Consider the following 17,574-nt stretch of genomic DNA (forward strand, 5'->3'; position numbering starts at 1 on the left):
ATTAAGTTGTAATTTAAACTTCATTTGTAACCAGAAGATCTCTTATAATGGATTACCTGACATCCTGCCATGTGTACCTATATCAATATTGCTGTGTAAAAATTCTGTATCAGAATAATGACAGTATTGTATAACATTTGATTTATTTTAATATTATATCCTTATTTTTGTCACTGTTGTCGTCAATTTTTATTAAAAGCAGCTTTCTCTTAGCTCACATTCTAAAATGGGCAAAGACCCCCAATGCTGGGCAGATGACACTCACAAGACCTGCTTGTCACTCACTTTACATACAGGAAAGTTCTGTTTGCATGAATCTTAAGGTCGTACAAAAAACAATGTGTAAATCAGTGAGGTTTGGGAACATGAAGGAAGATTGTGATGTGCTAAACTGGCTGTAATCAGGAATGGACTCCTGTGATCTCACTGTTGATTCAGCAAATCATGACCCAGTGTTTATCAAACGAGCCGTTAGGCAGGAGGCTAGGTGCTAGCCGAACAGTGATGAAGAACCTTGAAAAACCCCACCAAGTATTGTAAATGGAATCAATGTCGCAAATAAACAACTTATGAAATGTGTTTAACTGACTAAACTTGACCATGCCAACAGACTGTTGCAAAAAAAAAAAAAAGAAAAAGAAAAATTTGTCCATTTTGTAGTTACTGATTCAGCCAAGGCTGACAGTTGCACGTTGTGTGTAACTTTACCCTTGGGGCTAATGTGTCCTGTAAATGTATGGGATTTTGCTGTACTCATTACCATACCTGGGCATAGAAGTATTATTTTTGGTTCAGTTTCCTATGTGTGCAAGAAGCATTCCTCAGTGAGTCTGCTGGAAAAAACACCGACTTCAGCAAGTGGAATTACAGATAAAGAAACGTACTGCAGCCGTTGGGCTAAATGTCGCCTTCATATAATGGTTGAGACACCCTTTTCCATAAATTGTAAACACTTGATTGGATCAATCATCCATTTTCCCCCAAGTTAAAAAAAAAATCGAACAAACTCATAAAATTTTAGTTTTACATACACCAATTCAATTTAAAAAAATCACTACAAAGAGGTAGACTGTAGGACACAGCCAGGACAAGGAATATAAAGTGTGTGTGGGAAACAGAACCATGTCTCCTGACTTGCTCGCCGCCATTCAGAGAAAAACAGAACTTCATCATTTGGTGTCTCTGCTCTGGGTTATTATTTTTATTGGGGAATAACTCCTACAACTTTATTTGGTTAGTACTCTTTTTAGCTTGTCACCGAAGTTAGCACTTTTCAAATAATTATTTCAAAAAACTTATAGTCATGTTCCATGGAGATTTTTTAAGATAAATGCATGCAAAGCACACAAAGTCTTGCACTATAAAGACTGTGGTACTGTTTCTTCCCATCCCCAGGATGCTTTCTCACTGAAGTTGGCCAGATCTCATAGGCCAGAATGTCTGCAAGGAAAGGCAAAGTGAGAATTTACATAAGTTGTTAAAGTCAGCAGTCTACTTTGATGTAAATATTGTGAATGGATTCTATCCATTCTAAGATAGAAATAGATCTTCTGCCAGCACCAGCCAAACTCAGGTGGACCTTTAGATTCCTTTACAAACATTGACTTTCATGAAAACTGTCATTTCTGACTTCAACCTCTTTTTTTTTTCTTTAAGCATCACTTTTTCTTTTTTTTTTTTTTTTTTAACCATGGAAGAGTTTGTGCCACAACTATTTCCTTACAGACCTTCTTATCTAACTGAAGACCTTCATCCTTCCCAGCGTTTCAGTGTTGTTCTGTGGTCGGAGCTCTACAAAGTCAGTCCAGGGAGAGATCACACATGTAAGCCAATTTTCTTCTTCATTGGTTTTAATATCAGAAATTTCATCCCACTCAGAATTTCCTAACCTCAGTTTTTGAGAGGATTAAATTTGAGGACCATTTTGATTTGAAAAACAGGATTTTTTTTTTTTTTTGTAGCTACTTATTTGATTCTCAGGTGCACCCATGATTGAGAGCCACTGAGAAAGAATAAAGAAATATGCTTCTATAGGAAAGCTACTGCTCCCCTGGGACACCCTTTGGCAAGACAACTTTCTAGTCAGATTAGAAATAGCTAATTGTCTTGCCTTTTCTTGCCACCCTCAGAAGTTCCCATGATCCTTAAGCATAAATTAATCTATTTGTCTGAGGGATTTTCCCCCCCACCACGACTTCTGGAAGGATAATCATAGAAGGGTCCCGTGTGAGAGTTTTAGCTGCAGTTTCATAGCTCATTTGAGGAGTCTATTCAAAGTTTCTTGGAATTAGATGAGGGAAGCAGGCCGGATGCAGCCTAGCTGGTCCCTGGGCTCTGGCACTAGCCCTGAGGCAGGGCGTGGAGCCATGGATCTCTTCCTCCAGGCAAACCCTCCCAGGTGACAGTTTTCCCAGCTGGCCCCTCTGCCAGCCTCACTTTCCAATATCTCTCCAGATTTCATTCCATCTTACAGGGCCCATAAATCATCCCAGTGCTCGAGAAAGTCCAATGTTGCAGCAAATTGTAAATGAGTAACTCCCACTAGTAAGCATTTAAATAAAACTTATATATGCCACAAGAGAGTAAAAGCCAGAAAGTGGAAAATCATGATGTGAACCTGATTTCTGATTATAAAAGCACGGTCTCACCTATATCACGTGCATACATGTGTCCACGGCATTCTTCATCCCTATGAAGGAGCCCTGGGGCCCCTACTCATGAATTGTGCTGGCCAGGCGAGACCATGGCCTGCTCCCTGGAACGGCAGCTGGAAGGGATGTTTCCAGGCATCCACTCACTTTAGTGGAGATTTCTGGACACCGACACTACAGACATTCTGGGCCAGGCCATTTTTTGTTCTGAGGGACAATCCTGTGTTTTATAGGCTGTTGGGCAGCACGCTTGTCCCCCACCCACCAGATGCCAGTAGTTCCCCTGAGCTGTCACACCCCAAAATGTCTCTAGACTTTACCAAGTGAATGCGTAGGGGTAGATAGTCCCCCTGCGAGAGACACTGGTTTAGTCTGAAAATATTTTCCATCTGCTCGTATAAATATTTTTTTAAAAGATTTTTTTTTATTTGACAGAGACACAGCAAGAGAGGGAACACAAGCTCGCAAAGTGGGAGAGGGAGAAGCAGGCCTCCCAGTGAGCAGGGAGCCCAATGCAGGGCTCAATCCCAGGACCTGGGGATCATGACCTGATGAGCCCAAGGCAGCTGCCTAACAACTGAGTCATCCAGGGGCCCCTAAATTTTGTTTCAGTATCAAACAAAATTTGAGATGACAGTATTAAAAGATAAGTTAAACCTCCAAGTAGGGCTCTACAAAATAGGTCTGCTGTAAATAAAGTATCATTGGTATTCAAAGTCATGAAAAGGTAAACATTGGATACATTTTAATAGCCAACCAAAGAACTCTCAGTTGTACATCAGCTCTGTACAGTTTACTGTTGCAAGGAAGCCATTTTTTTAAAGCCACTCTTTAAAGCTTAAGGCAAAGGGCTCACATAAAATAACCTCAGTCACAGATGAGAGATATCATAGCTTTATAGTGCACTTCTGATCAAATTTCCACGTTGTCTAAATCCAGATTTTCACTGTCTTGAGTAAAATATGATCTAATTTGTGAAAAACGTTTCTGTTGCAGAAACTCAAAAGCTTTATAAGAAGTTGGAGAAGACTGTGTTTTTGTATTGTTAGATCTGAATAGCTATTGGTAAGCTTCCCAAACTGAGTTTTCTCAGTGTGACGGGGAATGGACCTGTTCCCTATAGGCGGGGCTGAGGCTGGCTTGAGTGTATGTGGCTCATCCAGGCAAAAGAAAAACTTTTTTTTTTTTTAAGATTTTATTTATTTGACAGAGAGAGAGACAGCGAGATCACAAGCCGGGGGAGGAGGTGAGGGAGAAGCAGGCTTCCCGCAGAGCAGGGAGCCCGATAAGATGCGGGGCTCCATCCCAGGACCCTGGGGTCATGACCCAAGCCGAAGGCAGATGCTTAACACTTACCACTTAATGACTGAGACACCCAGGTACCCCCAAACCAAAAACTTTTTATTATGGAAATTTTTAGACCTAAAAGTAAGCAACCTAAGAAAATGCGTAAATCCATTTCCTGCTCCCACTGTTCTAAAATATGTCATCTACCCATGGATTAAGAAAGAGACAGGGAACATCACTGAGGTCCATTACAGCTGTAAATTTTCTTAGGATGTTTAAGTGAATTTTAATCTCACCAAGAGGTGCTAGATAAAAACTTTAAATGACAAACTTTCAGTGAACAAAGCTGTTTTTTCAAGTAGCAAAAAGTAGAATAATATGCCATTAGCAGAAGACTAATTATGCCTTTGTATAAATGTGTTCCTTTCAATAGAGGCAGGTTATTAAATATATATCTAAAGGTGTTTAATTCTAATATCTTTATAAAACTTATAAGGTAACTTAGAAATTAAAAAAAATCTTTTGTCAGACCACATGTCACCATACTCATAAAGGATTAGAACAATTATGCAAATCAAATTCTAGAAATAGCTCCGGGTATCCCATAATTCCTCAAGACAGATATGCTAATTAAATGGGTCGTGACTGTGGGTTGAAAGAATTACACACTGTACAGTTTCACTCTTTATGTCACTCTGCCGAAGAAATACGTGGGACAGGGGTTCTTCCTTATCTCCTCTCCTTCTGCCTCTTCTACGAAGCATACTGCCATGCAAATTGGTCAGTACTCAGGAAACACATGGGAGAAACGCAGGGAGGAATAAAAGGGGAAAAAATAAATACGTTACATGAAAAAGACAAGGAAAATTTTCATTGTCTCATGCATTTACATTTCATGATCTCCAGAGAATATTCTGTAAGGCATGTATTAAGTCAGCATTGAAACTTTGATAATTTTTCAAAGCCTTTTGAAATTGCAGCACATCTATATTTCAAGAAAATGAAACCGTTTATTACACTTTGCAGGTTCCAAGACAAGTCCTAACCAAAAAACAGTATGTGCTTCTCAGATATCATAGCCGGGCAGAAAATAAGATTTCCCATTCTAGAAGGCTACACAGACTGGCATAATTCAGGTAATAGAAATGAATCAGGTAAATTTTAAAACATACACTTAACCAATAGTTTGCATGTTCTCCACCTAGCATAGGCTGGCCACTTAAATCTTAATTCATAAATGACTAAATTATTCCTCCTAGAAGCCAAATAATAATAACCTTAATGTACCTGTCTGTCTAATGTTACCAAGAAGTAAAAGAGTTGTATCTATGCCTTTACATTGCAACTTAAAATAGTTTTACCTGTTTTCACTGTGTAATTTGAGGTGACTTCAAGACTTGGGACTTGTGCACATAAATTTCAAGCTGTTTATCTGACATGACTGCAACCAGGACACAGAGTGAGTTAAATACCTACTAAGTCTCTCCCCCTCCCTTATCCTTGACCCAAAGCACAAAATACCCTTTTCTGTGGGGTAAACCTGCTACTTTTTCTTCTTTTGGGAGGGTAGTGGCGTGGTCTTCTTCAAGACTATCTGTTTGATTTCTATTACGTTCTGACTCTTCTAACCAATAATGTCTTTGCTGGCTCTCCTTGAGGCAAGATTTTGTGTAACAAACTTCCTTAAAATGGCTACATTCTTTACTGGCACTTGAATATTTGAAGAGAAGTGTAATAGAAAATGCTGAGGAGAGAATTAGGTGGTTTTATTGCATTAGAGAGATTTACTTTATTTTTTATTTTTTAAAGTTTTTTTCTTTTATTATTATTTTTTAATCCAAGGCAGAGAGAGAGAGGGAGTGAGCGCGCACAAGCAGGGAGGGAGATCAGAGGGAGAAAGAGAAGCAGACTCCTCTCTGAACAGGGATCCTGACCAGGGGCTTGATCTCAGGACCCTGAGATCATGACCTGAGCCAGAGGCGGACACTTAACCGGCAGATGCCTAACAAACTGAGCCCCCAGATGCCCCTAGAGGGATTCACTTTAAAAATGGACACCAGAGGGGCGCCTGGGTGGCTCAGTGGGTTAAAGCCTCTGCCTTCGGCCCAGGTCATGATCCCAGGGTCCTGGGATCGAGCCCCACATCAGGCTCTCTGCTCAGCAGGGAGCCTGCTTCCTCCTCTCTCTCTCTCTGCCTGCCCTTCTGCCTGCTTGTGGTCTCTATCTATCAAATAAATAAATAAAATCTTTAAAAAAAAAAAAAATGGACACCAGAGTGGGGAAGATGTGTGAGTGAGAAGGTAACTTAAGAACATGAGAGGTGGGGGAACGTGGAAATTGGGCAATTTTTGTTCCAGTCTTTTGGTTCTTTCTGCTTTCCTCACTTGGGTAACCAGAGCTAGAATGCTTAGGGCCTGTCTCAGACAATTGATTATGAAGTCTGATCTCCTCATTATCCCCAAGCTTTCTATCTAGATCTCTCTTTGGGCATATATTATGCTCTGACTTGATTTGTGGTTTGGGGCATGTTTGCCAGGTTTCTCCACTTAGCTTGCTAACTCATTAGCAAAAGAACTAGACCTTCCATACCCCTGTGTCCTCCTCCTCTTGTAACTAGATTTATGAAATCAAAATCTTAAACATACACTGATCAAAACCAGCCTAGTAATAGGTATATTTTTAATCTTCCAGATTTATTTCATTCTAAGAAATCAAGTCAAATCTACTTTCTCCGGAGACAGGTTAATTTAACAGTTAACAGCAGGCTGAATGACCCAATAGTTGGAAAGAGTGATTAAATAAGTCTTTTTTTTTTTTTTAACTTTGTAAATACGGTTCCAAGATATCTAGCATACCCATCAAAGGAGTGGAGAGAGTTGAATATTTTAAGTATTGTTGCAGTTAACTGTTATTTCAAAAACCAACAACATTAGTGCCTGAAGCACTGAATACTAGTGCCTGAAGCAATAGTAGTATTTATTTCAAGACCAGAGTCTGTAGATATGAGGTTGCTTGTTTGGTTAAATAGCTCAACAATGTTAAGACAGATGCCTGTTCTTTTTATTTTTCTGGTCTGCTACCTTCACTGTGTACAGTATCTTTTCTCATGGCTGCAAGATGGCTGCTGTGGCTCCAAGCATCTAATCCTCCTCCAAAATATCCCAAAAGAAAGGAAGCAATGGGGGTGGGGGAAAACAAGAGAGTTCTATTCATGGGCTGGGTTGGACCCCAAAAGTCTTGCCTAAGTTGGAAGAAAGGTATAAGGAACCCCTTGGAGTCAGATCAAGTCTGCCTTAACTTCCATTCACTCCAGAAGCAGCTAATAGTGCCACAGTGGTCTAGAATGAGGGTGAGTAGAGAAGGTTTTCCCATTGCCTCCTTTACCCCTCATGGAGGGAATCCTGAAACTCAGTGGTTTTGGCAGGTGACAAAGAAAAACACATCTACTAGAGAAGGGTATTTTGCACCCACTACATTCTATAACCTAGGCCATCTTGGTGCAAAGACTACTCAAAATGGTGGTAAGATGATACATTTGCTACCACCATGGCACTTGGATCTAATGCGTGGGTTTGGAGACTTGAATATTTTGCAGGGTCTGCCCTAAAATGAACTCCCTCTCTCTTTGCATAGGTTAGTTCACCTCTTATATCTGGGAATTCATCCCTTACATCTGAAGGCTTAGTAGCAATTGAGTTGGGGTCAAGGGCCTGAGGACTTTGGACACAAGGAACAATGCATGTAAAGCCATGTAGGTATGACAGTATTATCTGCTCAGGGCACTGGCACTAATGGAGCGGCTGGAAGACAGGGCCTGGGAAAGGAGTGGGAAGAGGTGAGACCTAAGGGAGCTGGGAGCCATGGCCATACATGAGGATTCATGCAGGTAAACAAAATGGGCCAGGAGAACCCAGAGGAGGGGTGGCTGGGCCTAGAAGGGCTGGCAGAAATCTTAGATCTGGGGCCAGCACAAACCTGATGGTCAGCCAGGACCCAGGGGTATGGATGTAGAGTTGATTTAGCCCTCTGCCATCCCAGTTCTTAAATATCGTGACTATTGCCTCTACCCTGGAGGGGTGGGTGAAGGATTTCCAGACAGAGAAGGGGACATGGGCTTTCCAAGGAGAGCTTATACAAAGGTCATCAGAGAAGGAAGAGATGGAAATGCACAGAGAGGATGAGGCCAGGGGCATGGAGGGGCCATACAATGAAAGGCCTTTTGTGGCAGGCAAAGAAGTTTGCACTCCATCCTGTAAGCCTCAGGAAGACCATAAAGGGTAGACCTAATCCTGCCCATCCAGTCATCCCCCTGCAAAATGAACCCCTAATTCAGCCCTAGGACCCAGGACCCTTTTACCTCTTAGCAGATAGGGAGGGCATTAGAAAAGGTAGGGGGTGGTAGTGAGACCAAAGACTTGGCAAAAATAATTGTGTCTTGTTTTATTTCTCTTAAAAAGAGAGAAGAAGAAAGGGGAAAAAGGAAGAAAGGAAAGGGAGGGAGGAAAGGATGGAGAAAGGCAGTAAGAGAAGAGGAACAAAGATAAGAAAAAAGAGTCAAGGAAAGAAAAGAGCAGTGGAAACCAATATGGCAAAACTGGTAAGATTTGTCAAGCTTGGATAATGGATACAGAGATTATTGTCATTATGGTTATTGATTTATTACAGCTTTCCCATTTGAGATATTTCATTTTTTTAAAAAAGGGAACACAGGTGGAAATATAAATAATCCTTTTCCTGCGAAACTTTTAGACATATGATATGAAAACACCTAAGAATTCTTATTTTTGACCCAATAGTTCCATGCCAGGATGTGCTGATGAAGATTTATATACAAGAAATCTACTTTCTATTGCTTCAAGTTCAGGGAGAACTTGTTATCTCATGGGAGCAGGGGGAGGGTAGAGATGTGCTAAATTAACTTCCCAAATAAACAAACGAGCTATTTTAATGGAAGTCTTCCCCAAAGACCTTGTACCTGCCCTGGTACAACAAGTAGAGTATTCTGAAACACAACTAAACTTTTTCTTGATGATGTTTTATTAATATAATTAGCAATCAAAGTACATGTTAATAGAGTCATTGATCCAAAAAGCTGTGGAGGTGTGAGGGGCGTTTTGCCTCTACACACTATTCCCATAGATAGCTCATTTCTCTGCCTCTCTTTGTTCTTCTGTTCCCTTTACAGTTGGCTGTCATTTCTCATTACTCTTCACCTGAACTCTCATTAGAAATCATCCATCTAATCAGAATAAAACACAACAAAACCAAAACCAGATAACCGAGTTTATAGACATGGCATCTAAAATAGATCTTATGTCTGAACACAAAGACCTATTGGTCTCTCTCCGGCCAACTGGGGTACCTCTTAAGGATATCCTTTCTTGGGTCCAACCTCAACCCCTCCTAATACGAAATCTCTGGACTCTGCAAGCACTTCATGTAATTATAATGAATATTAAAATTTGAGGATCACTGGCTTATGGATTCTCCTATGAAAAAAATATCCATGAACTCAAAGCCATATATATAGGGCCCACGGGTTGTTCCGACAGGCTGCTGTGTAAGGCTGGATGTGTTCAGGAGTCAGATGACTTGTTCTCTGAGCCATGCCAGGTGTTAAATACTCTGAAAATCACATTGGCTTAGAGACTTCTTCTTCTTTTTTTTTTTTTTTTTAACATGGATCACTAGAATGGGGGAGGGGGGTGGTTTAAGATGAGATTTACTTCCCCGCCTCTCTGTCTTCAGGTTAGCTGAGATTTCTGACAAGCTGCTCTTGGAGAATTAATATTTATCTGGTCTCATGATCTGGGAAGAAATAGGGTGATATTTAATATTTTCCAAATATGAGACCATCTTCACAGACTGTCTGCTACAGACAAAACAATGCCTTTGTCAGAGATAAACTGGCCACCCCTTTATTTTGGCTTATGCCTCTGGGACTAAACACTTCATATTATGCTCAATTATAGTAAACTTCAAGATATTTACTGCACCTTATTTAGTTATTTTTATCAAAATGCTCACTCTCGTGTTTTGTATGTTCATTAAAAAAGTTATAAAAGCAGTATATACATCTACTGTTTCTTTAAAGAGAAGATTTGCAGATTTTTATCTTGCATTTTAAGTTAACAAGACTCTAAATGTCTTAAATATGCTGATGGTCAACCAAATAGGCATGCACAAAAGGCTAATGGAACATGAATATCATATTTAGAAGTGTCTTACCACCAGTCACAGCCTCAGGCAACAGCAACAAGAAACCACTCCAGAATGAAAATACTGGTATATTTGTATAATGCAAAGAGAAATACAGATATAAATCCTCAAAACGTAAGGTACATTAATAAAAATGTAGCATTATAAGCAAAAAATATTATACAGTACTTGCAGAATTTAGTCTTTCCATTTAAGATTACAATATGTCTAACAAGTATTTAAAATTATGGTTGTCATTATTAATTTAAAATATCCATCAGATGAACAGCACAGCTTAACCTAGCAAACATTTTAAGGAAATGCTTTGTCTTGTAGAAGTAGAGTATCATTATGTTCCATTCTTTTATACCATGAACAAAAGAAGAACCATTTTCAAAGTGGAAATTCGTTTCATAAGACAGAATAAAACTGGGCTTCTCAAAGCACAAGCTGCTTCCCTAAACGTATTTTAATCTTTATTGGCAAAAAATACCTAAGCAATTCTGATTTCGTACTCTGCTTCTCAGAGCCTTTCCAATCCGTGAGCCACAATCAGCACAAAAACATGCAATACTGTATTTTCTCCACACCATCACTAACCAAAACACTTTTTACTCTTTTAAAAGTTACAATTTTACAGAAATGTTTCCACTCAAGATTGGTATAATACAGAGAGCAGTTGTAGCTGATGTGTATTTTCTAGTAGTAGAAAGTAAGGTAGGAAACAAATCCCATTACTTGTTACTGCTTACAAACACCGCCTTGCAACTTTACATTCCCGTTTCTGCTCTTTAAATTCATTATCAATACCGAACAAAGTTTTCAACCCTTTCAACGAGCCAGGGCAGCGCAACGGACCCCACGGCCGGCTGGCAACTCAGAGGGAACTTAAGACAATTTCTCCCTCTTTCTCCTGCTTCCAACAGAAGACCCTCAAGAAGTCAAACTTGTGAAGTCCCCCTAGGTTCCTCTACTTCACTGCAAAATGTAATGCCACTTGAGGTTGTCAAAAATAGCTTCTGTAGAAAACTGGCCATGGTCTTTAGGAAACGTTGCATGAAGAAAATTAGTTTAGCCTGTATTAAAAAAAGAAAGAAAGAAAAACACATAGAATAAAAGACGTCAGTCAGTACCAGTACAAAGACTCCAAGGCCTATTGTCAGGATGAAAATACACTTAGGACAAATGCACGGAGCTGGGGTGGGGCTGGAACATCGAAACCCATCCCTCCCCCTCGAAAAAGTAGTCTCTCTGTAGAGCCCAAGTGCTGATCCACTTGGAGAGTCATCTCGAAGGCAGCTTAGAAAATCAACAAGGGGGCCGCAAGGGGAGGGACGACGTCACTGTCCGAGCCAAAGGGAAAGGCCGGGTGGGGCGTCCGTGGCTCGAGAGCCCCTCATAAGCCGATGCCTTTCAAGTCGCAGGGGAGGGAGGCCTGGGTGGTCTGGGGGCTCTGGCAGCAGGGGAACTGGGCCCTGAAGCAGTCCCTCAGCTCCCTGTTGAAGAGGAAGCACACAACAGGGTTGATGCCGGCCTGGGCGAAGGTCAGCCACACGGAGGCCGTCAGGTAGGCCTGGGGGACGGCGCCGGGCCGCACCAAGACCCGCAGGTAACTGGCCACGACGTAGGGCCCCCAGAGCAGCAGGAAGAGCAGGGTGACGGCGTAGAACATCTTGCACAGCCTCTTCTCCGTCTTGAACTCCTCGAGCACGAGGAGGCGGCGCGCGCCGCGGCCGGGCCCCGCCGGCCGGATGCCCACGAGCGCCGGCGGCGTGGGCCCGCGGCCGAAGCCCGCCGTCCAGTTGGCGGCCGCCTGGCCGGTGGCGCCGGGGCCGTGGAAGGTCCAGTCGTGGCTGACGGCGGGCACGAGGCGCGCGGGCCGCATCTTGCGGCGGTCGTGGATGAAGAAGAGCAGGCGGAGGTAGACGAGGTGCGTGGCGCCCACGACCACGGCCAGCAGCAGCAGGAAGCCGAGCGCGCCGGGGGCGCCGTCGGGCCGCTGCTCCAGGGCGCACGGCGCGTCCTCGTCGTCGCCGCCGCCGTCCAGCACGGGCGGGAAGGCCGCGGCCAGCGCCAGCGCCCAGGCGGCGCACACCAGCATGGCGGCGCACGGCCAGCCCGCCAGGCGCTCGGCGTAGAAGCGGTGGTGCGCGATGGCCAGGTAGCGGGTGACGCCCACGCCGAGCAGCAGGAAGGCGGCGTGGAAGCAGAAGAGCGCGGCCAGGAAGGCGAGCAGCTTGCAGCCCAGCGCGCCCGGCGGCGCCCCCGCCGCGGCGGCCGCACGCCGCGCCGCCAGCATGACGGCCGGGAGGCAGGCGAGCGCGCGCAGCCCGTCGGCCAGGCACAGGTCGAGCAGCAGGTAGTACGGGGCGCGGTGCAGGCTGCGCTCCCGCACGATGAGCAGCGCGAACAGCACGTTGCCCGCCAGGCTCACGCACAGCAGCAGGCTGAGCGTGGCCAGCTTCAGGCCCAGGGCGGCCGCCTCGCCGCCGCCGCCGCCGCCCGGCTCGCTAGCGTTCGCCATCGCGGCCTCCCCGGGCCGTGCGCTCCGCTCCGGGGCCGCTCCCGGCCTCGCCGTCCCCCAAACCTCCGCGCCCGGGTTCCGCCGCCGCGCGGGCCCTCCGGCGAGCTCCCGGCCGGCCGGGATCAGCCCGCGCCCGGCTGGCCTCTCCCGGGCTCTCCGAGCCGCCGCGCCGCCGCCGCCGCCATCTCAGGAATGATGTGCGCAGGAGGCGACGGCCACTCCCTGCACCTCGGGCGCCGCGGGCTTCACTGCGGACAGGGCCGCGCCGCCGCCCGCAGCCCCCCGCATCCTCCGCCTTCTCCTCCTCCTCCTCCGCCGCCGCCGCCGCCGCGCCTCTTGGCTCTGCCCCCCGCCGGGCCCGCCGCCGCCGCCTCTGCCGCCGCCGCCGCCGCGGAGCCCCCTCCCCTTCGCCGGAGCGCGCAACGTGGCCGCCGCCGCCAGCCCCGCCGAGGCAGCCCGCGCCGCCCGGGCCGGGCTGGGCTGGGGGCGCCGCCGCGGCAGCCGCGGGGCCGGGAGGCGGCCGGGAGGGAGGCAGGGCCCAGGACGCGAGGTGGCGACAAGTCGCGTTTGGCCCCAGGTAACGGGGGTCCGGCGGCGGCGTCCGGCGCCCGCGCTGGGGTCACGGTGGCCGTGCGCAGGGGGAGGTGGCTAGGGACGGCAGGGTCGGGGGGCCTGGGGAGGCGGGGGCCGACCGGAATCTGGGGGTCGAGGCTTCTGGCCGCAAGCTAATGATTAACAGTAGCGATCGTCACCGGCGTCATCCTGTAACCGCCGGGCTTCAGGCGAGCCCTGATGCGGGTGGCAGTCTTGGGGGAGCTCTACAAGCGTTATCTCCCTGACGTCCCCAGCAACTCCAAAGTTGGCTCTATCCTTAACATCACTTTATACCTGAGGGAGCAGAAGCTTGGGGCTCGAGGGAGTTAAGAGCCAGTAAGTGGCCGAGCAGGGACTCCGATTTCGCTGGGTCTGATTGCCAGAGCTGGACTCTCAGGGACTCTGCCGCGTGCCCTACTCTCGGCCTCACCTGTGGTCCCAGTGAAGACTTACGTCAGGGAACAGAAATACAGCATTTTCTCTCAGGTGCACCCCATGACACCTTTCTCCGGGGAAATCTCTTTTCTGGGTGAGCCTGAAAGGGCAGCCCGTGTTCCGGTCGTGAAACACACCAAATTCTCTCAAGGTTTTGCATGTGCCTTTCCCTCTGCCTGGTCCAGCCCCAGAGCAAGCTTCCCACTCTGCGGGCCATCCTTCCGACCAGTCCGCCTTGTTCGGTACTGCTGCCTGCTCATTTTCTTCATAGCACTTATCGTTTATCGTTTGGTCGTTTCATTATCTAGACTTCTCTCCTTCCAACCTGTCTGTAAGCTCCATGAAGGCAAGTGGCCATGTCTGTTTTGCTTTTTGGCTGATTTTATTGTTGTTTGTTTTTTTGGGGGGGGTGTCTTTGTTTTGGTTTTGGTTTTGGTGCTACTCTATCCCCAAAACAGAAATGAGGAATATGTTGTTTTTCAGGTACCCTGATTTTTTTTTTTTTTTTTTTTTTTTTTTTTTTTTTACACAGAACGTTATTTATTGCCCAGCACTTTGATGGGCCTTTCCAGGAGAACATAAGCTCATGGAAGGCCTTGACCATCAGGCTAAGGAGTCTAAACTTTAGTCTATAGGCAGTGAGGTAACCTGAAGTATCCCAAGGAGAGTGATATTGTGAGGGCTGTGCTGCAGGAAGATTCTTTTGGCAGTAGTGCTTAATTAAGAGGAAGGACAGAGTAGAGCCTGGAAGTCTAGTCCAAGTCTCAGACTGTAAGGTACACAGAAATCACTGGGATCCTGTTAAAATGCAGATTCTGACTCAGTGGGTCTGGGATGGAGCCAGAGACTTTGCATTTCTAACAAGTTCCTAGGTGCCATTAATGCTGCTGGTCCTCACACCACACTGAGTAACAAGGACCTCGAGGACAGTTTGGACCTTTTGTAAAAATTTAAGGGATAGCCAATGACAGTCTGTCTTAGGACTCCTAAAGGGGCCAGGTACAAACAGGTGGCCGACCTTGTAGGTCTGCAATATTTGTTGACAGAAAAGAGAAATAGATTTTGGAGAATATTTTGGCTAGGAATTGCATATTGATACTGGTAGCCTGAATGTGAATGTGTATTTTCTTCATGAAACAAGAAGTCCGGAGGTCAGTGGTTGCTGGCTTTGAATTATTGGCTCAAAGACCGAATCTCTGAAAGTCTTTTAGCCCTTCCCCTAGGACCCATAAGCTGCTGACGCACCAGCCATTGCTTCTGCATTCCAGGCAAAAACAAAGGAAAAGTAGGGAAGTGCAAAAGTGTTCCTGCCATTTAAGTAGGCCCCCTCTGGAGAGCTTTTGAGAAGTCCTCTCCTGCTACAAACACATCATTGGCTACCCCTAGCAGGAAGGGAGATTGGGAAATTGTTGTTGTTGTTTGCTTGGGTTTTTTTGTTTGTTTGTTTTTGTTTGTTTGTTTGTTTGTTTGTTTGTTTTTGAAAGCCAGACCATAGCCAAGAATGAAATCCTGCCTTGAAGTGGACCTTAGCACTTGGGCTGCTTCTGCCCTAAAGAAGGGATGCCTTCTTAGAACCCACACAAAGACACCAAATCTGGTTCTTTTACTGTCGTGTTAATGGCAGCCTCTGTTTACGGAGTATTTGCTCTGTACCATGCACCATGCTGAAACCCCTGAATCCCTGATGTTAAATGTTACCTCATTAAATCATTGTGAGGGCCGGATGTAGCAGGTACTGGGACAGTCGTTGCTTTGCAGATGAGGTGGACAGGTTAGGTAATCTGTTCAGGCTTTCCCTCCTCATACATGTAAGGGCTGGAATTGGGAGGCAGAGTCTCGACTCTCAAACTCATAACTTCTGTTTGTATTGTGTCTTAATCATAGCTGCAAAGAAAGTTCCTGAGTTTCTGGAAAGAAAAACAAACAAGAACTACTGAAGTCCATGTTCAAAGATTTATAGCCCCTTCAGAGAGGGAAGGATTTTTCAAAACCATCTTATCTGACACTTTTATTTTATAGAGTCTCATTAATGGCTGAATGCAAAGGCGAATCCAGGTTTTTTCACTCTTAGATTGGTTAGTTGAAATAATAATATTAATTATCCTAATGAACACATGACATTGGACAAGTCACTTCACCTCATGGAGTCTCAAATGTTGCCATTTACAAGACTTATAAGACAGGATGGTGGACTGTCTGGCGGTCATCAGTGATGATATTCAGTGTGTCAATGAGAAAATGAAAGTTAAATGATTATATAATCCCAAACGGGGTGAGTTTATTCCTCAGAAAAGGACACAAAAGGAGGGACATCTGTCTCTTATAACTTATATTTCCATGTGGTTTTCTACTTCCCTCTATGGTTCAGTATGCTTCTGCTTGGGATTCGAGATTTGGTTTAGTTATTTGCCCAAGATCAAATAGCAGAAGCAGCAAAAGAAAATACATATATCATGGCTCTCACAGCATTTACATGACTACGACTTTCATTCTCGACATTTGTTCAGTAGATTAATACTTAAGGAAAAACTATTAACATTTTATTGCCAGAACCAACTTACTTTCCTTTTATTGTTTCTAGGAAGCATCAGACAAGAATTTAAAATATAGTTCTAAGGCACAGACTTAAGTTGCTGCATTTCAAAGCAAAACAGCTCTATGAGACTTTTTTTCTATGACCAAAATGTCTGTTCTGCATATAACCAAATTCTTCCTTTTGCACGTAGATAGAAAAGTTGGGATTCCACCCCCAAATCAATTATGTCACTTCTTTTGCTGCACCTGTAGACAGTGTCAGTGGTATTGGGAATCCAAACTAGAGGAACTTGTTGACGCATCTTGACAGTTAGACTCAAAGTCATGGGTCCCATGGTCATGGAAGCCAATTTGGCTGATCTCTCTTGTCCAACTTCAGATCCCTGACCAGTCGCCTGCTAATGGGGGATTGAATACTGAGTCAGAGAAGATTGGTTTGATTTAAGCCCATCCTAAGTCTTAGAAAACATGAGCTAGAGTCTATACCTATTGGATACTGGGTTATCAAAGGAGAGCTCTCATATTAGCCTCTCCATGGGAGGGAGTCATAACTGTAGAAATGAAAAGGGACTGGGAGTTAGTGTACCTGGGTGCACATCTAAACCCCACACATTACGAGGATGCATCTTTAGCCATGTCCCTTGCATCCTTTAAACCTCTGAATCTCAAAGGTCTGTTCTGGGGAAGATTGTCGATATGAACCATTACAAAGAGTGTACACAGGGTGTGCACACAGGTGGTGTGTAATAAGTGATTACTATAGTAACTCTTTTTGCTGTTACCACACTAGCCTTGGCTAACCATGTCTTGATGAGCTTCTGTATTTTTTGCCCCAGCTTAGACTAACAGAATGCCATATACATAGAGGTTCCTCAGAATTTGTGTGGCGGTGTGAAGGTCAGTCTGTAAAATCAAGGCTATATTACTCGTGCCCTGCTTCCTAGGAACCTCATTTCTGACTCTAAATGCTCATTATGCCTTGCTGGTGGGGAGAGAAAATGTAAACTTTTCAGTGCTTCTTGGGTTTCATCACAACGCCTGCTTTTTCAGGGTGTGCCGTAGTCCCACACTGCATGGCAGGCCGTCCTTGAGGAGAGTGTGTGCCTGTGTAGGTCAGGTATTCCATCCAATGTTTGGTCGGTCGTTGTTGTGGTTTTGTGATTCTTAGCACCTCCCGCCAGACTTAGGGTTGAGAACCTGACCGGAGAAGCCCATGATATTGATGTAGCCACACACCCTCTCAGCACTGTCTGGGATACCAAGTGCAGGTCCCCTGTCTCTCAGAAGCCCCCCTCTCCCCTTCTGCTTCATCCCTGGAGAATCCCTATCTACTCCGACAGTGGGAAAAAC

The 17,574-nt window shown here is 45.1% G+C and overlaps 1 protein-coding gene across 1 annotated transcript; it reads right to left on the minus strand.

The window, feature by feature from the left end:
• Positions 1-8,957: 8,957 nt before the first annotated feature.
• On the minus strand, positions 8,958-13,009 carry GPR27 (G protein-coupled receptor 27). The gene has a single exon (XM_047746935.1). The coding sequence runs from the start codon at positions 12,658-12,660 to the stop codon at positions 11,533-11,535; it is 1,128 nt and encodes a 375-aa protein (XP_047602891.1). The 5' UTR covers positions 12,661-13,009; the 3' UTR covers positions 8,958-11,532.
• Positions 13,010-17,574: the final 4,565 nt, after the last annotated feature.

This window comes from Lutra lutra, chromosome 1, assembly GCF_902655055.1.
Source record: "Lutra lutra chromosome 1, mLutLut1.2, whole genome shotgun sequence".
In the NCBI taxonomy this organism is placed as follows: domain Eukaryota; kingdom Metazoa; phylum Chordata; class Mammalia; order Carnivora; family Mustelidae; genus Lutra; species Lutra lutra.